This window comes from Macaca nemestrina, chromosome 4, assembly GCF_043159975.1.
Source record: "Macaca nemestrina isolate mMacNem1 chromosome 4, mMacNem.hap1, whole genome shotgun sequence".
NCBI lineage: Eukaryota > Metazoa > Chordata > Mammalia > Primates > Cercopithecidae > Macaca > Macaca nemestrina.
Window position 1 is genome coordinate 104,671,911 of NC_092128.1, and position 25,667 is coordinate 104,697,577.

At 41.7% G+C, this 25,667-nt stretch overlaps 1 protein-coding gene across 2 annotated transcripts in view; it reads left to right on the forward strand.

Annotated features, from left to right (window-relative positions):
* The window catches only part of LOC105475843 (BMP binding endothelial regulator), a 246,167-nt gene that overhangs the window by 167,960 nt on the left and 52,540 nt on the right, over positions 1-25,667 (forward strand). Inside the window, exons 12-13 of one of the 2 annotated variants that reach the window (XM_011731390.3) lie at positions 2,979-3,308; positions 9,949-10,285. In XM_011731390.3, coding sequence (XP_011729692.1) covers positions 2,979-3,308; positions 9,949-10,285 — 667 coding nt within the window. The remainder of the gene's footprint in view (positions 1-2,978; positions 3,309-9,948; positions 10,286-25,667) is intronic. The other variant, XM_011731391.3, reaches the window with a different exon arrangement.

Below are 25,667 nucleotides of genomic sequence, written 5' to 3' on the forward strand. Positions count from 1 at the left end.
GATCTGGCATAGGGGCCCGGAGGTGCCAGGAAAAAGGGCCAAGGTTTCAAAATTATTTTAGCTCATGATACAAATGTCCCCAAATGCAACACATAATTTTCAGGCATCTTCACAGTCATGATATTTTGTTGGCCTCTTCGATATTGCTGTCACACAGAAAAATCATCCCGATTTCCAAACCCTTCCCTTCCATAAGTTAGGGCCTCTTGAAAAATATCTTTCCTGACAGCCCTGTTCACACATGATTTCCCTTGCCCAGAGTCTCCCTGGACATTCTTCATTGCTTCCCGCCCAGCTATGAGCAAGCTCAGGCTTCCCCAGGGTCACTTGAGGCAGTAGATCTTCTGTTGCTTCTATGAAGACTTGCTTTGTCATGTAATTGGCCTTATCTACAAGTACCCACAGTTTGACTCTTAAAAACAAAACAAAAAATAACAACAAATCAAAAACAGAAAAGCATAAGAAAGAAAATCGTGTCACTTATGGTTCTTCCACCAAGGAGTAACCACTGTTTTCAATTTTGGGGTGTGTATGTTTTGGCGGGGGTTGTGCATATTTATTTTAACATAGTTAAGATTATCCAGTACATAGAATTTTATTTTTGATTTTTCACTTAACATGTCATAAGCATTTCCTCAGTCATGACGGTTATTCACAAACTTTTTCAGTGACTAGATCATAGCTCATTTTATGGATTGTACTGCAAAGTGCTTAGCTGTTTGTTTAATGTTGGGAGACAATCTAAATACCAATTTTCTGATGATGCCTCCATGATCAGCAGACATGTAGAAGAGTTTTAGGGTCTGTGATGAGATTTCTGCAACTGTTAGCTATTAGTGCTTTGATTAATGATAATTTTAATGTAATTGTTGTCCCTGGTACAAGGAGAAGATTGCCACAGGAGAGTGTGGGCAGCAGGTGTGGGCATTCCCTGTGCCTGCTCCCCACTGAGAGAGGACTTCCTCAGGAGTGTAATTTCAAAACCTTAGGAGGTACCTTGGCCTTTCCAAGCTGAGGTCCATCTGTAGCATGCTCAGAAGCTCAAAAACGTTGGTTTGTCTGGGCACTCGTGCTGAGAAGGTGGAGTTAAGGACCCGGAAAAGTCCTTCTCTTCGACTGGGTGCATCTGGGCATCAGGTTACTATACAGTCCTTTTGTGGCATATGTTGGTATTATTTCTGAACTGTCATTCTCCTGATGCCACTTAGGGTCCCAAAGAACTGCCTTGTTCTCCCTCAACCAAAAAGCAACATCTTCATGGCCAGGGAGACATTCCATTTCATGGGCAGGGAGAGAGAATGTCGGGGGGAAATGTGGGATAGGATGACTTTGGAAGTAATCACATGGAGAAAGGACTGATAAATGCACTCTGAAGAGGTTAAATAGCTGGGAACTAGTTGAGAAGGTACAGAATTAGGAAGGTGGGGAGAGGGTAAAATGTGAAGCAACACACCATGTAAAATAGGAGTCAGAAGGAAAAGCGACCAAGAAAGCAAATAAGAAAGGAGCAGAAAGGGAGGGTAAATTCTAGTATTACTGCTGAGCTTTCAAAATGTGTCTCTTCCACCTACTTTTTCCACCCTGCACCCCGAGGAGTGCCTTTTATATATTCTTTAAAATATTTGTTCATTGAAATTCTCATAAATGCCAAAACTTTTCCTTTTATAGTCTCTATTAAATATTGACAAGAAAAACCAATTTAAAACAAAAAATTAATTTATTAAGTTCCAAATGTATGTGCTTTGTATGGAGTCATATGAAATTGACATATAAAATGACATAATATATCATAACATAAAGCAACATTACTCTCCAAACACTTTAGAAATTAAAAGCAAATGTTTCCATTGGATCCCTTTGGTCCTATCAGATCAGCTGGCACATCCTTCCTCTGTCTTGACTCAATTCTTCCCTTAGATATTCTGAGAAATTACTTATATGACGTTCTCATATTCTTGACCTGGTATTTTTATTCTGGTTATTATTCTTGATCTGGCTATTATTCTAGTGTTGACTGGAAATTGTGCTTTTTATTATAGTTTTTTTTTTATTATTTGGGCTAATATCTCTAAATGGATTCCTCATTTCCTGGTTGCTTCATGCCTTTTTGAAAACAGATAAAATATATTTACATGCAGAACAAACCAACGCCAAGATTTGTTTTAAAAAAATATTTAATTTTCTATAAAAATCTTTGGACTGCCCCAAAGTGTAAAACTTCCCTTTGATCTCATAAGTATTTGAATTAATGATATTTCAGAATGATGACTCCATTGGGATTTCTTAACTGTACTAAATTATGTTTTGTGACTTATTTTTCATCCAGTTTTAGATCATGGTCCTTAGATCAAAAACATAGGAATTTTTGGAAAACATATAAAGACTATCCGTAAATATTATTAGTAATTTGTTTCCTGACACTATTAAACTTGTATCTGGCAGTTCTGTTGATTTGTCCTACGGAAATACATGGGTGTTGAATATCAGTTTTCCTTAAGAGCATGAGAAACATTTAGCACATCGTGTTTCTAATTTTTTTGAATTAGTTAAATGGAAATCATGCTAATGTCTTGGTGTATTGTCACTGATGTTGCTGCTATTTGTTTATTTATATATTTACTTTGCTCTTGTATATGTGGGTTGTGAAGTAAGACCAGTTCTTAGTTATCTTAGTTCAGTTTCTTCATTCCTAACGTTAAGACCATGGAAGCATATCTAGGCTACAAAATAGGCATGCTTCGAAAATTCAGAGGTTTTAAAATAGCTTTCAAGTATGAAAGAACCAGAAGTATTCTGAGTATTCTGTGAGGTTTGGCACAAACCTTTAAAAACGACGACTTTTTTTTTTTAAATAAAAAAATTGATTTCCCTTAGTGTATCTCTGCTAAGTCTCCCTCTTACCCAGCAGGTGCCCCTGATTTCTCTGTAAATCCTTGGCTTGGTTTGTGACCCGGCTTTTGTCTCTCACTCCTCCGCAGAGCCCGGCGTTTGCACGGTGTTTGGAGATCCCCACTACAACACTTTTGACGGTCGGACATTTAACTTTCAGGGGACGTGTCAGTACGTTTTGACAAAAGACTGCTCCTCCCCTGCCTCGCCCTTCCAGGTGCTGGTGAAGAACGACGCCCGCCGGACGCGCTCCTTCTCGTGGACCAAGTCGGTGGAGCTGGTGCTGGGCGAGAGCAGGGTCAGCCTGCAGCAGCACCTTACCGTGCGCTGGAACGGCTCGCGCATCGCGCTCCCCTGCCGCGCGCCGCACTTCCACATCGACCTGGATGGCTACCTCTTGAAAGTGACCACCAAAGCAGGTGGGGCATCTGTGGCCTCCCTCTTGGTCTAGCCTCCGCCTCACTTACCCGTTCAGCAGCATTGCTCCGTTAGAGTACTCAGGAGATGTGGTTCCTCCTCCGAGGAAAAACCCAAGGCAGAGCCAGGTTCCAACTGCGGGACTTGCCTCATCCCCACTCACAGGGAAGGCACATCCTGAAGATGCCACAAACAGCTGGAGATATTTGCACCATATGGAGTCTTGCAATTGGATGCCAGTCCCACCAGTCTTGCAATCTTCCCACATCCAGAACCTTTCCATCCTCTGTCTAAAAATAGCAGTTGTACTCTCCACATAACCCCTCTCTCGAGTTTTGTTGCTCTTTTAGGCCATCGATGCCCAGCTTGGAATTGTCAGTGTCTCCCAGCTCAGCCAGCTATGTGCAGTTTCACATCTGGGAGAAATAGTGTTTCTGTGTTACCATCTGCCCAAGACTTTGCAGCGGAGTCCTCAAAAGTAAACAGCTTAATATCAGTGATGTTCAAAAGAAACATAAATGTCCACAGCAGAAGGGCTTGTCCTTGGCAAACTCTGATATGCAGGAGTAGCCATAACCCACGTGGCTATTCTGTGCCACCGAGGCCCCTTCTTTCTCAGCAGCCCATGGTGCTGTAGGCTCACTGGTCTCTCCCTTTCCACTCCAAGAGCAGATATATTCCCCCTTGGGCCAAACTAATTTTGACTGCCAGTGGTCCACCAGGCTCAAACTCTTGTCTGTTATTTGCTACCTAAGAAAGGCATCTTAGAAGCAGAACTCAGTTCTTGAATATCAGCCCCAGAGCATAAATTCAGCTCATTTTCACATTTTGTATATCACGTATGGTTCCTTCCCTGGTACCTTTGGTTAATATGTATCTTTTGTCAGTTGGACATTGCACTGCCTTTCCTTTGGCATACTCTATTTTTTTAAAAAAGCATGATACTTTTAAGGAAATGAGTGTATTTCTTGCTGTTTGCATTGATAAGAATGTAACAAGTGTGAAAGTTATCAGTTGGGTTCCTGTTTCTTTAGATAATGAAACATTTGACAAAGCAGGCACTTTTCAGAGGCTATGGAGACTGTTTCTACCATACCTTCAGAACCCTGGTAATTACTTCAATTCAAGCCAAAATGTATTTTGATAAGTTGATTTGAGCTTATGGAATGCCAGCTTAGCTAGACAAAGGCAGGAAACCAAGAAGCAGCCCAGGGAGCTTTTAGTTCGAGTATAACATGTTTTCAGTGACAGAATGTTAAGTATTAATATACTGGAACATTTTATAAAGGAAGAAAAGATTCCTATTCTTTATTTCACAGTTGTGAGAGATCTACTCATTCAAGTTTAGAGGAATTAGTCCTGCTCAGAAAATTCACACACCTGCTCTTATATCCAAAAGACATGGCACTCTGTAAATGTAGGCCCCCGGTCATTCCTTTCAAGGAGGCAAAGTTTTTTGGCTCTCTGTAAAGTGTACATAAGATGACCCGTTATTACACAGCACTAATTAAAAGCACCTTGACAATTTGCAAGCTAGCTGAACACAATAGATTCTACTGATATGGAAATTATTAGTCAACCACAGCCTAGTTCTCAAAGAAATCTTGAGTACTTGAAGATTACTAATAGCCTAAGAGGTTCGATAGTGTTCCATTCGCAGCTGACAGAACCTTATGGAATAAATGTACTCTTTACAAAGATTCCATGTTATAAAAATGAGCAAAAGGATGAGGCTAAGAGAATAATAATAGATCATAAATGCCATAATTAGATTAGTGAATTTAACTGTTCTGTGCCTTGAACTCAGTTTTACAATTTCTTTTATTTTTTTCCATCTCTCTTTCCAAGATGCAAGTAATTTTCATGGCACTCAATACCCAGCTGAACAATTTCCTGTAGCACACGAATCACACAAGCCCTCTGCTTCCTAGAGAAGAATTCTATGCCTGTGGGCATTGAACTTGCTTTTCTCTTATTCTTTGAATGAAACAATTCTGTTTCCAGACAATAGTGTTTTCCACCCTGGTCTTTCCATCTCAGTTTGAACTACCCTTTAGGGATATTTTCTTTTTATCACCTATTGATTATCTATTTAAAATATCACAGATTGTGCTTTGAGTGTTCTTTCAGAGATTTAAAAAAAAATGTATAAGCTCATGTGATCAAAGGGCACTTTCTTCAAAATAGCAAGTTTCTTCAAAAAATCAAGCCTGCAGCTGGAAAATGGGAGATGGGAAGAATGACTCTTTGACCCTGCAGTTTATGTACTCTGTGCTTGCGAGGGGATCATTTGGCAGGGTAGCACAGGTGGCTGTGCAGTTTGGGTGGAATTAGGCTGTAGTTGCTTAGCTAATATAAAAAGCGGGGTAGAACTAAGGCTTAGTAGCTTGAAAGAGCATTACCCACTTCCACCACACACTCCCACCTCGACTCTTGACACTTAGCAAATAATTTAAAAATATTTCCTTTCTACCATCTGTTCACTTCATCAACTTTACCTGAAAGAATTACATCACATCTACCTGAAAGCATTAACACATGGAGAACATGGCTTTTTACTTTATTTTTGGTAGAGCTTTACACTTGGTGAACCCAGAGAATACATCCTACCTTCCCCTTTCTTTGGTGTAAAATTTGAATAGAAAAACTATCAATTTGTAAACCTCACTATGGTATAGCTACAAATTTTGCACCTCCTCTCTCCTTTTTGCACCTTCTCTCTCCTTTCAGTGGACAACAGCAAAAGCAACAATGACAAGCAGAAAACAAACAACACAAAACGACGATATCCACAATATTAAACAAAAACTGCAAAAAACCCAACTAGTGGTCTGGAGCCAGGTCACATGTTTGAAGGGGAAAGAACAAGTTGGTAAAGCATTCACTGGTAAGAAGGGAAAATTGGAAGGCTCTTCCTGCAGTGGAAGGAATGTGGCTGCTGCTCGCATCCCCAGATGAGACATATGCTTCAGCTTTAGCCTTCTGACTCTGCCAGTTATTTCTACCCAATTTCCCATGCAGAGAATGGAGAAACTCATCCCAGCTGCAGGAAGGACTATCCCCAGCCTCTCAAACCCTTCCACGTTGTTTTCATCTCATAAGATGCCTATTTAAAAATATTATTTGGAAGAGCAAGTCCCTCAATTACAACTTATTAGGTTTTTTGTTTGTTTGTTTGTTTGTTTTTTGTCTTTCACTACTGTAATCTACTTTGTATGGATTTTGCTCACGTAGAGGGTAAAAATATCCATGCAAACACACATGTACATGACATAGCCAGACAAAGGCATCTGTAGTAGAATAAATCATCCCTTTACAATGAGAAGCCTAGCATTGGTCTGTGAAAAATCTTCTTAATGTAACAATGACATGGAGAAAGAGGAAGACAGGAGAGTGAATTACAAATTATTCTCTTACTTTGGGGATTGTGTTTTATGAATGAGATGTCATGGGTTTTGAGAAGGGTTTACTGGAAACACGGCAGATCTACATCTTTCAAAGTGTGTGGACCACCAGTCCACTGCAAAGAAAGAACACAGTCATTCACCGTGAGTTGAATTCCCATGAACTCAGTTGCCCAAAGTCTCAAACTTAGTATATCATTGTCAGTAGTAAAGACATTGGAAATCCCTGGTGTGTACATTCTCGACCATTTGTGGTGCTTAGAAGAACAGTATTTGCCTGCTGTCTAGGAAAGAGATTTGTAGTTTGGAAAATTTTGCAACATGGAAAATCTTCAGAATTGTGCTGTGAAAGTTAGACTTTGTATGGAATTGATTTTCTCCTCTCATTTCTCTTGCTGGCCAGCTGCCTGGCTACAGGCTTATGAGGTCAAGTTTCTTAATACCTGACAGAGTGTATTACAAATCATCTTATAGTTTGCTTGTCTTCTTTCAAAATGGTTATTTCAGTGTCTTGACAAGCATGAAACTCACAATCTCTTTGGCTTCACAGATTCAGTATATCTACGTTACCAGGGTAATTCCTTTATTTACTGAGTACATACTATATGCTATATAATGTGTTAGATGATAGGGTATGAAGAAATAGAATTCATTTTCTATGATAGTTGTGGTTGCCAGAGTTGACATGGTGTTCTTACAGAGATCCACATGGGAGGTCAGCCCAGCCTGTGGATTTCTAGCAGCATGTCCCTTCTCTCCTACCTGGTCCCATCACTGGCTTCTCCTTATCAAATTATTCCCCAAAGAGACTTTCCTGTGGCTCTCTTTCTTTTTTCTTTATCTAAGTCTATTTAATTTCTTTTCTGAACTCAGACTCTTCTTTCAACCAAGAAATCTCTAAAATTTTCTTTGGCCTAAGAATGTTTCTATTTCTTCCATTGACCATACAGGGATTTCCTCATGGGTCTTTCCATTTATTTCTTGAGAAACCCAGTTTTAGACTGAGGGTTATTCTACCAGTATCTCTCTTTGAAGTAACTCTTGTGGCAGTTGTGTGACCTAATCATAGGAATGCGATCTGTCAGCCTTCTCTCCTCTTGGACTATATCCAAACTTCGGGTGTATTGGCTTAAGAGTCTTACCTCTGGGTATTTCTTCCTGATCTTCCACATATTACTCTGATGTTGCTGCCTTATGCCAATTTCATAACTAGACCAGATCCTCTCTCTCTCTCTTCTTCCCTCCCACGCTCCCTCCCACTATTTCTCCTTTCCCATCACCACCTCATCTTCCAACTTCTGAACATTTGCTCATCAACTTAATCTTGATCTTTCAGGAACAAAAGCAAAGCCTTTCAGGAGGAAAGTAATTTTGCTCTTTCCAGCAGCTCAAAACAGACACAATGAAAAATGTTTTTGTCAGGATCACAAGAGGAAAGACATTAAAAAAAAAAAAAAAAAAAAAAAAAGGCCACACACGGTGGCTCATACCTGTAATCCCAGCACTTTGGGAAGCCGAGGGGGTGGATTGCCTGAGCTCAGGAGTTCAAGACCAGCCTGGGCAACATGGTGAAAACCCATCTCTAAAATACAAAAAATTAGTTGGGTGTGGCGGCGTGCACCTGTAGTCCCAGCTATTCAGGAGGCTGAGGCAGGAGAATTACTTGAATCCTGGAAGCGGAGGTTGCAGTTAGCTGAGATTGCACCACTGCACTCCAGCCTAGGGGACAGGGTGAGACTGTCCAGCCTAGGCGACAGGGTGAGACTGTCTAAAAAACAAACAAACAAACAAACAAAACACGTGGACACATTGGGGTAAGTGGACAGAGACCATTCTGTTAAAAAGAGGCTTCCTCTGTGGGTGCCATTCTTTGGAGACAGAGAGTGAATAAGAGAAGTCCCAGGGCCGAAATACACCTTGATCCACTCTAGATGTTTCCTTGTGTCCATGCCACAGGTGGCCACTTGCATTCACTGGTACAGAGTTCACCCATTCACTGGGGAGACTCAGGCACTGCCAGGATGTTGCCAGAACAGTAAGAAAACACACATTTGAGACATAAAAACTCTGGCTAGAAAAGTTTGTCATTTGTTTTGGGTTGAGCCTCAGAAGACTCTTCATGAAAGCCTCTCCTTTCTCTTACGGGTGGTGTCTTCACACACAGTGTCAGAGTGGATATGACAACATTTCTTCTTGACCTTCTAGTCAGATGTATCTATGTTCTGTGACAGCATAACATGGCTGTTCTACCTGTGACATAAAAATTCCACCATTCAGAAGGGTCGTTGGCCAGTGTGGCTCCTGGAAGTGTTGGGCCAGCATGTCTGGAGGTATATGCATACTTTCAGACAATTTCTTCAACATTTTAGATAGTCAGCTTAGCAGACCAAGAAGGGTCTCAGTTCTCTACATTCTGGAGTAAAGAGAGTTTCCGTGATGAACCTGCAGTGCCGGCCTGCTGATGTATGCACAAGAAGAACTCTTGCCCATGGCCTAATAGCCTCCACCACCACCTGAAACGTTGAAGCTTTTGAGCAAACCCAGAATGGAAGCCTGAGGGATAGCAGTTGGAAGGGTTTTACAACGACTCAACCCCAAACCCCAAGAAATGTTAATCAAACAGGGTCCATGCTTCAGGAATGGTTGTAAAATAATGAGGGAGCAAATGTTCTCATTATACCAGTGTTGCCTTTGAAGAGGATATATTCAGGAACTATATATTGATTGCTTTAATATTCTCATTATGGGAGGCGATTTGGAAATTTTCCTTTGGCATTGGGGGAATAATTACATGGTGGAATTTCTGGCTGCAAATAATTGCATTAAAAATAATCATCTTTTTTTTTTTTTTTCCATTTGCGCATTGTAGTAGTCGTTAGATAAATGAAGGCATGATTTGGATCAACATGATTACTTTAGGTAAAGGGAAAAATATAAACCCTAGAGTAGGATGATCAAGGGATAGTCATCTATAGGTCAAACCAGGGGTACATAAGATGTTATCAGGACAAACTTTATACTGTTTAGAAATTCTAAGCTCCAACCAGCAAATGACTCCTATAATTTCACACATTACTCACTATAGTGAGATTAAGAGGTAACCAAGAATTTGGACCAACCCTTGGTGCTTCTTGTTGGAAGACAGTCAATCATATGTTCGGTGTAAGGGTGTATACATTTGGGAATTATTAGTGCCTTAATGAGTGGTTGATTTCCTTTTCCTCTCCTCCTCCTCTAGGTTTGGAAATATCTTGGGATGGAGACAGTTTTGTAGAAGTCATGGCTGCCCCGCATCTCAAGGGCAAGCTCTGTGGTCTTTGTGGCAACTACAATGGACATAAACGTGATGACTTAATTGGTGGAGATGGAAACTTCAAGTTTGATGTGGATGACTTTGCTGAGTCTTGGAGGGTGGAGTCCAATGAGTTCTGCAACAGACCTCAGAGAAAGCCAGTGCCTGAACTGTGTCAAGGGACAGTCAAGGTAAAGCTCCGGGCCCATCGAGAATGCCAGAAGCTCAAATCCTGGGAGTTTCAGACCTGCCATTCGACTGTGGACTACGCCACTTTCTACCGGTAAGTACAGTGTTCTGGGGGATGGGTTTGGGTTGCAGACTAATAATAGTCTTGACCTTGGAACATGGTGTATGAAATCACTTGTTGTGCAGGACAAAGCTCAAAACCCAGGGTAGACATCTTTTTGCTGTTCAGCAACTGATCTCGTCTTGAGTCAGCCCTATTCCATGTCCCAAATCGGGAAATTCCAAGAAGTGTTTCAGAGCGATGTCCTCCAGGCAATTCCATGCTTTTATAGGTCTGCAGTTTACTGGAAAGCTGGCTACACATGCAGGGTTTTTCCAGGTGTTAGCTTACCTCTAAGATTGAGGAGGGCTTCCCAAATTCTGGCCTAAACCACAGAAGTACAGGACAGAGCTGGTTCCCCTAAATGGAATCTCAAGTCACTTGGCTGCCTTTGGGTGTTTGAATGAGTCTGGTTATTCTACCTGAGGAACAGTTTAGGTCTGCCTTATGATCTAGCCCAAATCAAATGTGCATGTGGAAAATAAGGAAGCAAAATGAGAATTCTTTGGATCTTGGCCAACTGTGAGACTTCATGTCCAGAGTCAGATGACAATAGAAACAGGGCTTGAGGATGGAGGGAGGAAGGAGTCTTATTAAGAATCAGGACTCCATGACCTTTTCTAACTCTTTTTAACCCTCTACCACGCAAAGCAACTGGTTACAAAGGAGAGTTGGATTTGACTTCCGCACTGCAAGGTTGCGTTTTTGAGCTGATGAGTCTGGCCTGGGTGTACTTCCATTTACTACACAATTCCATGGGTTCAAAAGCTATGGCTGCCTATAACTTTAACCACTGTGGGTGCGGGAGGAAACACGAGATGAACACAGCCCAAAAGGCCTTGTTTAAGTGATTTGCCTGTGCCTCTTAAAATTAGAAAACTCCTGTGGTCTGAAGCCACAGAGAGGTTATTTTTGCTCTTTAATTGCCACCAGTTTATTTCCCCTAGTTCTCATTAAATATGATTTTTTTTATTTGATCTTTGGACATAAAAGATAAAGTTCTATAAAGGCGGCTCGAAGTGGGGTGGAAAAAAGACTGTCCCTGTCATCACAAATCCCCAAACATGGCTGCATGTGCCAAACCATTTGGCTCCAAGTCATGGGTTTAGCTCCTTCAAGCCATTTTCCCGTTATAATTTGAATTCTCTGGGTTCCCTTCTGTCTCCTCTCTGCACCACCCCTAGACTGACGTCTTGTCTAGTGAAACTGAGGGATCTTAACGTGAGACTTTGCAGTGAGTTAAGCAGCTAGATAGACAAATCTGGCTTTATTTGGAATCTAAAAACCTTCACTTGAAGGTCTGATGGAAAGCAGTAGAATATAGCAATTAAGAACTTTGCGGTGCCCCAGGGCTCAAAATCCAGCCCAGCTGTGCAACCTAAAACAATGACCTAAGCTGTCTAAACCTCAGCTTACTTATCTATGAAGTGGGGATAATAAAAGAACCTACCTTGAAGAGTCGCCATCCAGATTCAGTAAGATTATGAACATGAATGTATGTGCTTAACACAATGCCTGCACATAGTCAGTGCTCTATAATTGTTGCTATCATTTCTTCCATGATTAATTAAGTAATGAAGAAGAGTAAGGTCTCTTTTGGAAGCTCCTCTATCCTGTTTGCAAATTTGGGTTGGACCCTTCTCTGCTTAAAACAGAATGGAAAGGCTGTGCTTCTCCCAGGGCCCAGCAGCCTACACCTTTGATTTTTATCCCATTTCAAAGGAATGTATTGAAAACAAAAATTGGAGAGCAGGTCTGCAGAGATTAGTTCCTTTTTTGAATGTCTATATATTTTGCCTTTGGTGATTTATTTAGTGTTATGACTTCTGGACTGTAACAGAAATATGATGAGCGTTTCAACAGAAGTTATGAATGATGACTTGGACATTTATGAATAAAGAGCATTGGATTCCTTAGGTGGCCAGGCAAATGCTCCCCTTCTGCCCTTAATGATTCTACAGCAGCTACGATGGAGGATGCTTATCTATGAAAAGGGCTTGATGCCCTGAGTTTGGTAGCTCATAAGAATGTTCTTGGGATCCTTGTGCATGGAGATTTAGAGGCCAGGATGTGGTGGGAAGCGGGCTTGTGCTCTCCTGATCAGTGTCATGGTGTCATGGTAAAGTGCCCTTCCACAGTGGGCCGCTTCTTCCTGGAAAGGGCAGAGGACCTCCGGAAGGAGAGCTGGGCAATTCTGCCTGCCCCGCCCTCTGCTGGTGATTTCACAGTCCAACTGGAGGATGCACCTTGAATCTTAAAGGTAGAGTGGCCAGTGTTGGCCAGATCCTGTTTCTCCCCCTTATTTCCAAGTATATGTGTGGCAGGAGAAGAAAATAAACAAGGTACAACATGGAAAGATATTCTCTTCTCAGGGGAGCTCCAGAAAGGACCTAACCTCAGGGTTTGTAGGAGACTTTACGGAGCAATGGACTGAGAATGAGCCGTGGGGAGGGGGACAGCAAGCTAGACTCCAGTCCAGCTCTGCCACTGTTAGTAGTGTGCCCTGGTGGCTAGCTGAGTTCAAGATCCTTTATCGAAAGAGCTGATACACAGTAACTACCTGGCAGGATTGCTCCTCTGAGGACTGAGGCCAGTGGGCGGTGCAGCACTGGCACAAGGTAGTCCTGGCACAGAGCGTGCTGCTGTCCTGTGTCCCTTCCTTTCTGTGGAGAAACTCACCCCTGGATTGGCTGTTTACCTTTCTGATTGTCCGCATCTTCTCCTGATGTCATCATGGAGGATTGATTCGATAAATTCCCACTGATGAATCTGTGGAACAATCTCAAAATGAACTGTTTCTCTTTTGTGACACCTCCTCCAGGTAGTGTAAGTGACAATTGCATTGCAATCGTGTAAAAACTATTGTTCTTTGTCTCATGAGAATGTCATGTGTTCATTGTACTTGTAAATAATGTTGAAAAAGTAAGGTAAAATCATCTATCATATGACATCCCACACATGTAAACTTTTGCCTGTACATTTGATATCATTGGTGAAATTTCTAAAATGAACCCAAAAGTATAGTCAGATCTGTGGCTGTGACACATTTTTTGAGTCCTTACAGGACTGACAAGACTTGCCTTGATATCATGGATGGCCATATATATAAATTGCATTGGAATTTGATTTATTTTATTTTCCCCTCCATTCTCCAAAAAATACCTGTATTTTCCTTTAAGGACGAAGAATGAAGTAGCATAACACAGCCAAATAACTTTCTGAGCACCACTGTCTTGTAACAGAGGGAAGAGAGAATGCAAATAGAGTATATTTTTCTGAGAAAATATTACCCATTTTGGGTTTCCTTAATCTTATAACAAATTCCACAGGGCGAATTCTATGATAATTATGAGATAGTGCTTCTTATAAGGTCAAAATAATAATGACAATTTCTCTGAATTAGGTTTTGCTTTTGAAATGTCTATGGTTAATTTTATTTTATTTATTTATTTTTTGAGACAGAGTCTCGCTCTGCCGCCCAAGCTGGAGTGCAGTGGTGCAATCTCGGCTCGCTGCAACCTCTGCCCCACAGATTCGAATGATGCTCCTGCCTCAGCCTCCCAAGTAGCTGGGATTATAAGTGCCTACCACCACGCCCGGCTAATTTTTGTATTTTTAGTAGAGATGGGTTTTCGCCATGTTGGCCAGGCTAGTCTCGAATTCCTGACAACAGGTGATCTGCCTGCCTCAGCCTCCCAAAGTGCTGGGATTACAGGTGTGAGCCACCATGCCAGCCCTGCAATGTCTGTGGTTTATAACTCCTATTTTATTTTGGTCTTTTACTCAATTTAACATTTTTAATAGTAAACTGTCCATTGTATAAGTACTTGAAAAACTACCACTCTGTAAATGAATGAGAAATGACTGCATAGTAATCAATATTTCTTTATTTTTTCTGTTTTGGGATTTTATTTTATTTTTTAATTTCACAAATCAATTTGACCCATTTTGGCTAATTTGGCATAAAAATTCAATATATAATTAAGTTCTTTTAAATCAGCATAGCTTTCTTTAATCAACTAACTGAATATGTTTGGGTGCAAAATAATTTAGTTACAAACTGCAGAAAAGTTTTAACTAAATGCATTGATAACATGTCTCAAGTCTTAGCTTTGCTAATTGACTTCTCAAATTAGATAACCTGTTTAATAATTTTTTGCATTTTCCTTTGTTAGTGCATTGCAGAGAAATTTCCAGGAGCTAGAGAAGCAGTGTATTGTGTACCCACCTGGAAAACTTAACGTGAAGTTGTGTAGATTATATTTGGATTCAAATGTTGGCTACCTCAAAGAGAAAAAGTGTTGGGTGTGTTCTTGTCTTCCTTCCTCCTTTTTCATCTCATCTTCATCTCTCTCCTCCAACCTCATGTGCCTTCTCCCTTCATGCCCCAGATGCCAACTGAGCAATCCAAGAGGAATAGGCAAGCTCCCACCACAGAGGCTCTCTGGAGATCCTTAGCAGCCAGTATCAAACCTACCTTCCCACTGTGGACTTAGGGCCACAGGATAGGACCAGCCTTGGGCAGCCTGGGGCACAAAGAGAGGCCAGGAGATGAGCTAGTGCTTCGTGGGCCAAACTGGGGAAAGAAATGACCTTTTATTCCTTGTGCCTATGAAATACCAGCAACAGGCTTTTTCTCTAATTCAGACTCACATCTTGGAAGAAATTTTTGCAAGTAAGTATAACTTTCCCACAAAGCAGAACTCTTAAGTCAGGGCAGGACTGCATTTCAGAGAAGTCAGAAAAATGAATGTGAAGTGCAGTGAAGCCCAGACATTTAGAGACCACAATCATCTCAGGAGTGTTTTCCTCTCTGCACTCTCCTTGATGGGGTATCATTCACCAGAGCGAAAGCCCTGTTCACTTGTTCAGTTTGGGAAAGTGTCTGGGGATTCCCAGTCTAGGAAATGTTCTTTTCCTTCCATGCAGTGGTTTTTACAGCTGTAAGGAATTGAAGTCATGCCAGAGGATTCACAGATGTGTCCTTTCCTGTTGAGGTACTGGGAGGTAGGAGGTGGGAGGTCGTGCAGGAGAGCACTGGAACTCGGACAGGACCTTGGTGTTGGATATACTGGGATCCTGGGACTGCCAGTGGCTTGCTTCCAGGGGGAGATCACAGACTTCCTGAATGACCGACTTTGTGTGTTCTTACAAAGGAAACTGATCACTTATTATAAAGCAATAGAAAATACAGGCAAAGGGTACAGACTTTATGTGTTTGTGTATGAGAAAAATCAAATAAAGCTAAATGCTATTCTATAAAATCAAGTCAATTTCCCCTACTTCAAAGAAAAACATGCTTGAAAACATTTTTCTTTACATCTTTTAATGACTTGTCAAGAACTGCCATTAGAACTAGGGTCCTAAATCGAATGAGATGTTTTATTTTAAAGAGTGACATTACTTTTATTTTTCCTTAGCGGACTCAACTGTTAGGGCACTCTGAATTCATAATTAAGGTATGCTGACACCAGGTGGCAGTAGACACCGCAGTTGCAGCACTTATACTTCAGCCCTTAAAAATCTGTTTTTTCTTCACTGTATCTGAATACACAATGAACATCCCTGCTTCTGAATTCATGTCATTCTCCTGCCTCCCTAAGATGCCTTCACTTTCTACATCGACTTAACTCTATTATGCCTAGTGTTCCATTTTTGGAACGCTAAGCATGTTGGAATTATTTATATCCTACTGCTCAAGGTCATCACCAAGGTCTGACTGAAAAAATTTTAAAAAATGCAACCTCAGGCATGAATTAAGCTGAAGACACAGCTCCAGTTTCATCCTAGACTTTGGAAAATGCTCTTTAGTTTTTTTTAGTTATTCCAATTGTGCTCATTATCATTTAACCCATGTTCTATGTTGCACTGCTTCTTATTTCTTCAGCATCGGGTTGTAAGTTCTCTGGGGAATGGGAACCTCTTCTTTTTTGACCCTTTTTGTATTTTACCCAGCACCACCCCTAGAAGGGCTGCTCCTCTTAGCCTGCCTCTCACTGGCATCCTCTCTGATCTCCTTGTGACTTTTGCTATTCCCAATTCTGAGTTCATCTTAGGTCTTTATCCCCATGCACAATTATACACTTCAGTCAAAGTGTGCACACTTCTGTCTTTTCATGTAATAAACTGGTCAGAGTGAGTAGAGTCTTTGGTCCACCTTTGATGCTCCAAATGCTGTGAGCACTTCTTATTGCACAAGTCTATTTGCGACTCCCACTGGCAGGCAAGATGACCCTTCTGAATCTCTCCATCCACCTCTGCCTATTTATAATTCACAAGTCTCTTGAACCCCCTGGTTCATCTTCTATCCCTCAGGTAGTGTTTGGGCTTGTCATCTTCTTACGAAATACTTGCATCCACAGATGTTTCTGCCCTGACCTCTCTGTTTGTCTGAGGACCTCAAACTAGCCTCTTGTATGGTGTTATAACAACTGGACCTCCAATGGGGTGATTAATCCTCTACCCTGGTGTCACTCAGCGATTTGCCTAGTAGTCACATCTCTTGTGCCTTGTCATTGGCTCTGAGCCTTCTGTCAGGCTAGACTCAAAGCTTTATGGTGATTTCCCTTCAATCTTTCATTTGTCCTTCTCCGTCTCACCCACAAGTAGGCTTTTTCCTGTTTGATCCATCCAAGTCACCCAAAACAAGGATCTTAAATAGCTTTCTAGCTACCTGGATTTTAGCTTCAAAATCTAGTCAGTCCCGTTTTCTTGGAGCCAAAGTAAAAAGAAAGACACGAGTTCACTCAGAAAGGTATGAGAATGTATGGAACATCCTTTTATCCAAGTCTAAAATCCTCTTATGTTTAATTTTTCATCTTGAAGAAAGACAAATACTGTTTCTTTAAAAAGAGAAAACATAGAAAACTGTTCATATCTCAATAGATAGATTAACCTTTGTGTAGAGATTGGGTCAACTGTACAGTTAACTAACTTCAAAGTTAGAGCACAGTCCACACAGGACTACTCTCACTTCTAACACCACAAGTTTAGAGATGATCCCAGAGCACTCTCAGGTCAGGAATTTGCTAGAAGGAACTCAAGTGGTAATACTCATGGGTGTGATTTATATTTATATTATAGGAAAAGGATATAGATCAAAATCAAAAGAGATACATAAGGCAGAATCAAGAGATGTCTAAACATGGAGCTTCTGCTGTCCTCAGCTCTTGGCATCATGGGCTGGCATTAACTCCTCTTGTCTGCAGTATCCACTGGGTATTGCCAACCAGTGATGCTAAGCCTTTGGTGTTCAGAGTTTTTATTGGAACCCAATCACATGCCACCTGCATGGATGACCTTATCTTCTAGCCCCTCTTAGAGGTGTAATGTGCTAATGTTTGTGGTCTTCAATTTCTCTAGATGTTGGAAATGTTATTGCATAGCCCAAAGCCTCATACTCAGTCCTATTGTTAGACTTTCTAGTGACCAGATGCCTCAGGCAAAAAACACACTCCTGTCAGGCAGGACATTCTAGGGGCTTAAAGATTGTCTCTTTGAGGCCAAAGGCAGAGGGCAAGACCAGACTCTTTTTGAGCAAGGTTAATTCTTTATTGCATAACCTTCCTAGCTCAAGGTTAAATGCCATTTTAATTTGATTTTATATGTTTAGCTTTAAGTTTATTTTAAGCATAAACATCCTGGAATTTTTATAGTGTTTCTCCTCAGAAAATTACATCTGAGATGCAATTAGAGGATGCTTTTGAGCACAGATTTGAATGAGTGTCACTGTAGCAGGTAAAACACTAATTATTTTGTAGCATCTCTCTTGGCTGCTTAGGGAACTTCTTGATTACTTCTTAGTAAGCAGGAGGCAGAATGGTGTAACTTAATCATATTTTCATTATTTACGGGTATAAAGACCTTTGCATGCATGAGAATGAAACTGACATGAGTAGTGTTTGCCTCATTTTACCGTGGAGCTAATTGAGGCACTGAGAGGGGAAGGGACTCATTCCAGGCCACCCGTGCCGCGGAGCAGCTAGCCTGACAGGCACACCTGGTCTGGGGGCTCCATCAGATAACAGTCAGAGTGTGCACACTTCTATCACTGTCCACTCAGGTTTCCAAATATCCTGCTCTGCCATGAGCTCTCAGAGGAGGAGTTTATCAGTTATTTTATTCACTCCTTTTTACAGCTTTCAGCTGAACACCTGCTACATGCTAGGTTCTGTTGTAGGCATGGCGATTTGGGACTTAACAAGAGAGACAAAGCTCTTCCTTCAGAAAATCATTACCTAGTGCGGGCAGCTATGCATGAGAAATAAGGCCATTCCTGACTGCAAGAAGCATAATGGAGGGAATAGGGGAGTGTGACAGGGTAGGCCTGGGGGTGGCCGGTGAGGTAGGTGGACAAGAAAAGATTGTGTGAGGAGCTCTCCCTTGAGTGGAACATGCCCTCTGGGAAGAGCCAGTGAGGAGGCAGACAGGGGAGCAGCAGGTTCCACACTGGGCAGGACAAGGTCTGTTTGAAGGCCACCGTGACTGCTGCTTTTAGAAAAGAATCCGTATAATGGTATGAATGAGTGTGGCACAGGTGTCTAGCAGGCTTTGCAACCAGACTGCCTCGGTCAACTTCTGAGCTCCTTAACTTGCAAGCCCTTGCTGTTGGGCAGGCGAGTTCACCCATTGAACCTCCTGATAATTCTGCCACGTGTAAAAGGGGGTGCTGAGAAGACCTACCCCATTGCTATGAGGGTTTGTGTGAGGATTGCATCAGTCGTTCCAGATAAGGCACTCATCCAGGCCTGGTACAGAGCAAATGCTCAGTCAAGGTCAATTTCATTACTAATATAATTTTGTTATAGAAGCCTGTTCTGTGTGGTGTTTACCTTCAGAACATCCTTTGCCATCTGGTGCCAGTACTTGAAGAGGTTTCCTTCTTTATTTTACATGGTCATTGCTAGACTCATTCGGAATAACTTCTTCCAGTTCTGTGCAGAAATCGATAGTTTCCTAAAATGAAACAAACAAACAAAAACAAACACTTTGGAATGAGTTAAAATTTCCATAATGTGCTTTTCATAAATTATTTCAATAGATAAGACTGAACTGAAGGGGAAGGTGCGGAAAGGATAATTAATTCCATAAGATGAATATACAACTCTGAAGTTGAGAAATAATCAACTCGTCCTCAGTGTGCTTTACAGGGTGGAGGCTGAGAAGGAGCTCAGGTGTCTTGTTTTGTTGTTTGTAGGGGTAGAATTCAGGCTGTAGGAAAAGAAGAAATACATGGCAAATTTTAACTTTTTTGATGTCCATCTTTCTTGCCTTTGTAAACAGTAATATGAGTATAATTTAATTTTATGTGATAATTCAAAGTTAATGTTGGGGTGTCAGTTGCAGTTAGGACCACCTTTCCTAGGAAACCCTTGAAAGGGAAGGGACTTCTGAGATCTGCTTGGTATTTCTATCTTGAAGCTTCTGTCTTTTTATTTTAGCTTCCCTTTGCCTTACTGCCTTCTCGTCATCGGGTGGAGAAAATAATGTTAGTTCATTTTGTATGCAAACGAAGTAGTGAAAGATTCTGAAAGAAGACTCAAAGTTCTCTCCTATGAGAAAAGTGAAAGACCTTGAGGACATGAGCTGTATTTTTTTCGCTTTTCACAGGAGTTATCAGACAGCTCAGAGCCAAGTTTATGACCCATTTCTATCCAATATACAGAATTTCCAGGCATGATTTTTTAAAAAATCAACCTCAAGCCTGGTTTTATTTTTATCTTTCCTGTTTCTTTCCTCTCATTCACATTTCATCTTATTTTATTCTTCATGTAGTTTTGTAAGCTGACTTAAATCCTTTCTGGAACAAGTTGGAGAGTAAGTGACAGTGGTCATTGGCAAAGGATCTAACACTTCTGAATTTCCATTTTTTTTTCATTATGAAATAGAGATAATATCTTCACCCAACAGGTTCTCATGAGGCTAAATGAGGTTTCCCTTGTAAATCCCAGATGGAATGACTAAGGTGTTTCTTTCTCCTGGTCACATCACCAGCAAGGTCTCGTGGCTCTTGTGAGAACAGGACTGAGTGCTGTGGTTTCAGGTTGCCCTTTGAAAAATCAGGATATCCACCTGGGTGCCAGAACTCCTTGCAAGCAAGAGGACCTGGGGTGGGTGCCTCAGAGGCAGCCCTGTGTGGGCTGGTTTCCATCAGGCCACATACAGATTGGTTGGAGCTTTGATGCGTTGTGAGGCCAGCATCATGACTCAGTGAAACAACATGGGCAGGCACAGCATCTTGTGAAATCAGCCGGTGTTCTGGCAGCAGCAGGGGCCTCTCAGAGAAGGCACACTGGCCTCTGTGCTATTTGGGGAGCAGTATCAGGGCTTTGGGCTTGGGCTCAGAGCTGTGCTGGGTTTGACGGCCGTCCAGGACTCTGTCCGTTTCCCAATCAAGTTGGCAAAAATTAAAATTGATGGGGGCATTTGCAAATATGAAATAGGAGTGGAGGCTTTTGCATTCCTGGACACTCCAACACATTGTACTCTGTTTATGTGGAAATCTGAGACTCAGTCTCATTTTTCTTCTGACTTGGCAAGTAAAAGGAGCAACAGTGCTGCTGCACTGCCCATGCCGCTTGCACACAGAGATAGAGCAGTTGTGTAGCTGAGACCAAATATTCAGGAGGGTACACATTAAAAAAAAAAACAAACTTGGGGGTTGGCAGTTTTATTAAGGAAGAAAGTGCTGAGAAAATTATATTCATGTATCCAAAGGCATCTTTTCTAGATTAATGGTCAATTATTCATGTCTGGGAGTCAATGAAATCAATCAATAATAAATTAAAATAGGCACATATTACCCATTACCAAAAAAGAGCGTAGATTCTTTTACAGTCGTGACTGATTGATTAAATAATGACACCAGGCACTGTTCAAGGTGCTGGAATCGGAAAGGAGTCCTCCAGGGAATGAGAAAGGAGTCCTCTAGCTCACAGAGCTTGCAGGGCAGGTTAATGAATGAGCAAAACGAGTTAACAGGGATGTGGAGAGAGAGGGTTGTGTTTTCGGATAGAGGATATGCTGGATGCTATGAGAAACGTACTCTGCCAGGGGGCTGGCTTCCTGGAGGAGGTGACTTCTAGGCTGAAACCAAAAGCATATGTAGGGGTGGACAAAAAGAGGAGTAGGAGGCTGGGGAAGAGAACAAAGGAAAAAATTCCAGCCACAGAAGACTTCATGTTCACAGCCATAGAGGCCAGGGAGAGCCTGGCACAGGCAGCTGAGAGACTATTCTGTGGGGTGGTGCCACAGACTTCAGGGTGTGTGGACAATGAATTAGAAAGCAAAGGCAGAGGCCAAATTACTACAGTTTCATGCACCAGCATTCACCAAACATGGAGGGGGCATGCTGCCGTGCTTTCCACCGTTAACTATGGGCGGGTTATACTGAGCAGGGGTTCAATAAAGCTCATGACTCTTCATGTGCTCATCATTCATTTATTTCTGAAGTAGTTTATTATACCTATTACATAGTCTATGTGTTAGGTCCATAGTTCTCAAGCTTTAGCATGAAATGGAATCACCTACAGAGCTGATTCAGTGGGTCTAGGTGGGGCTTGAAAATTTGCATTTCTAACAAGTTCCCATGTTGATGCTGAGGTTCAGGAACTACATCTTGAGAACCATTGTGCCAGGTGAGGAAATTATAAGAAACAGTCCAGGATCATGAGGGTCCCCAGATTCCTTTGAGTCACCAAGGGGACTTAATTTTCTGAGTCCCTGTTCACTCAAAGACTTTTTTTGAGTCTTTGAATGAACAGGGCTTAGGTTTCTTTTGTACAATCAATTCCTAAACATTAGAAACAAGAATCCAAAGTGGGTCCCTGGTTAAAAGGGCTAGGAGCTAATCTTATGCCCACCTAGATAGACCCAAGTGGTGATTTGAGCTCAGTGGCATTTTCTTGACCTGTAGTAGTTTAAAATATACTCCTGATTTTTTTTTTTTTTTTGGAAGAAAAAGGGCACTGGTTTTACTGCCCCCTCGTTCATGAAGTCATGCCCAGAGGAAGTGCTGGACTTGCTTGGCTGGGTCATATGAGAGGCCAGAATTAGAATCCAGAGTCAAAGTTCTCCTGGTCGCTGAGATGCTTTCTGTAGAGAGGCCAGTGTGGGGAACCACCCTGGTAACTTTTAGATGAATTTCCCAGGACCCAGTAAGGGAGGGAGGAGAAAACACTGGATACAATGAGCTTTGTTGCTGGACAGAAATGAAGTCCAGTATTCCTGTGCAGAACTGCCCAAATCCTCTCCCACCGTGCACAGGAGGGAGAGGCCCGCAGCCAAGAGTACAGGCCCATAAGCCGAGAACAGCCAACAGGATGTATCTGTAAAAATCTGCTTCCTTTTTACTGGCTTCAGGCTTTTAAAGAGTCTGGTCAATGGGCACAGAGAGTAGGGAAATATATGATTTGCAAGGAAATGGGGAAATCTGGTGACGATACTGGAATTAATAATTCTTTTAACATGAAAGAGTTGTTCTTTATGATCCTTACCATCTTACCTAGCGTTTGGAGTTTAAAGGAGAGAGAGAGAGAGAGAGAGAGAGAGGGTGAGCTGGTTTCTTCATTGTATCCCCAGCAAATGGCCCATCTGCGAGCGTGAAGGTAGATGCATTTGAACTGCTCAAAGAACTTGGGCCAGAAGACCTTTTAGAACCCCTGAAAGCTTTTCCATATGAAGAGGAAACCAGGAAATTGAAGTCTTCATTTTGTCTTTGTGATCAAAGCCAGGGAGGAAGGATATTAAGCAGATACTGACCCGTAGTTTTGTGGCCACTAGTAGGATTTATTGACATACATAGCAACTAAGGACTGCAGGAAAGCTGAGGTTGGTATTTACTTCTAGAGAAAAAAAGATCAGATGTCTGAAAACAGAGGGCTATATTGCTATAATGAGCCCATTGCCTTTGATAACAGGAGGTAATGACAATCATGTTAGCTGGCATTGATTGTTCAATGTGCCTGGAAGTCTGGGAAGCCTGCTATGTATTCCAGTGCCAGTAATAATGGACAGTACAATAATAAGGCCAGGAGTAAGAGCTTACACTTTTGAGTGCTCACTATGTGCCTGGCAGCAGCTAAGTGCTTTCCCTGCAGGTGTTGTTCCCCATGTGGATGAGGAAACTGAGCTACAGGAGTTACCAGCTTTGTCCAGGGTAACTAGGCAAGAAAGAGGCAGAGCCAGGATTTTGATCCGGGCCGAACTTGTGCTTTTGACCATTACCACCATAATGTGGTAATAGTTCTTGCTGGCAAGCCATCCTCACCCCCAAATTTTCTGTGTTTTCTAAACTATGCTAAAACACTGGAAATTTGCAAATGTTTCCTGTGCTATAATGCATTTTTATTTTGAAGGGTTTTTTTTTCTTGTAAAAGACTTTTGTCTTTTCAGCAAAATTTTCTGTTTAGTTCTATTTTGACAAAATTGTCAAAATTATTTGGAAATAATATGCTGTGGTTTATGTCGATTGAATTTTAAATAAACCAATTTCATCCATCTTCTAAGGAGAAATTTATGGATTTCCATATGGTGGCCATTCTCTACTCACATTGTCTTTTCTGGTCCACAGTATTAATTCTAAAGATAATACACATTCATGTCTGATCCTGCTATAGAAGACTGAATTCATCATGGAATTAGGATTTTTAATTCCAATGTCATGTACTTGTAAACTGTTTCTTCCCTTTTCATCTTTTGTTTTCAAGGACCGCTTAGTAACAGTTTCTAAAGAAAGAAACTGATTTTTTTTTTCACATCTTGCTTAAGATGTTCTCAATTGATGTGATATTAGCAACTCGGTGATTCTTAACTTTTGAGAAGCCACAGTTTTGTTTTTTTGTTATATCAGTATTTGGTTTTTTGAGATTCTGAGACAGCTGAGCCTCCTTTTCCCAGAAAAATGCACTCCTAACTTTGCATACAACAGGGGATTCTCTGCCTGGGGTGCAGGTCAGTGGACACCAGGTCAAGAAATTGTGTTTTCTTCCTCCTTCCCTCTCTCTCTTCAACTCTTATGTAAATATTTGTTGAGCCCTGTTAAATGCTAGGCACTGTGCTCTGTGTTAGTGTTACAGGGTGAGATAAACAGCATGGTTCCTGTCTTCATGGAGTTTATAGTCCAGTGAATGAGGAAGACATTCAACCAATATCCTCAGAAATAAACATGTATCTATGCTATGATATGTATGCTAAGAAGGACAAAAAATTGTTGTGTAAGAAGATTGTATACAAGAGGGTCAGACCTACTATGTGTATGTGTGTGGGGAGGGGAAAAGCAGATGAATCAGGGAAAGCCCTCCATGAGAAAATGACATCTGGGCTGAGCTAAAAAGGGTGGGTGGGAGGCAGTTGGCTCAGAGGCAAGAGGAAGGGATCTGGCCAGGGAGTGTTGTACTGCATTCGTGCACCTCCTAAGTGCTGACGCAGCCAGCCCCTTCTGCTGCCTGTGCACGTGCCCCAAAGGCTCTGTATGCTTCCTGTGCTGTACTCTTCCAGCATATAAGGTTGATTTCACAGAATCTCACCTGTCAATGATTCATTCATGTGATGGGTCAAATCATTTTTCCCCTGAAGACAAATCCCTCTCGTGGAGTTTTAAAGTGGATTTTCTCTTTGCTCTCAAAGGGATTCCATATTACTGGATTCATTATATCTGGTGCAGTGGCCTCAGGTTCCAATAACTGTTCTAGTTTATTTGACTTGCTATGATAAGCTTAGAGTCAGGGCCATGTTCCTTTGCAGAATACATCTGGGGTGAGGAAGATACACTTGCTACCCGTGTACACACACATGCTCAGACATATCCACACTCCCCAGCGCACATTCCATAATGTCACCACACTGGCATGAGGTTTAGACCCTTACTATTCATATCACCACCCTTGGACCTGCAGCATCATTAGCTTGTTACAAATGCAGACTCCCAGGCCCCACCCCAGGCCCCCTGATCAGAATCTGCAAATTTGACAAGGTCTGGACATGATCTTTGTACACACTGAAGTTTGAGCAGTGCTGGGTTGGTCTTCTCCATTTCCAGTCTGGCCTAGTCTGTGTTGTCGAATAGTTTAGTCCAAATGCTTCCACTTAAGGCTTGGGATCACATTGACACTTTTAATTATCTGTATTTTAATAGAAGCATCACGACATTTTTTCCCATGCAGGAGAAAGGAGTCCAGGTAACTGTTTTGTGGAATAGATGGAATGTGATTCTAATGTTCAACAGATGTGTGTTCCTGCAGGAAGCAAAGGCACACCAGTCTCAGGCCCACAGCACCCCTCATTTCTGCAAAAGGCATTTCACCTGTTCATGGACTGTCACCTGTGTGTCACTGACATCCTTCTTCATTAGTTATATCAGATGGAAAATCTCTTAACA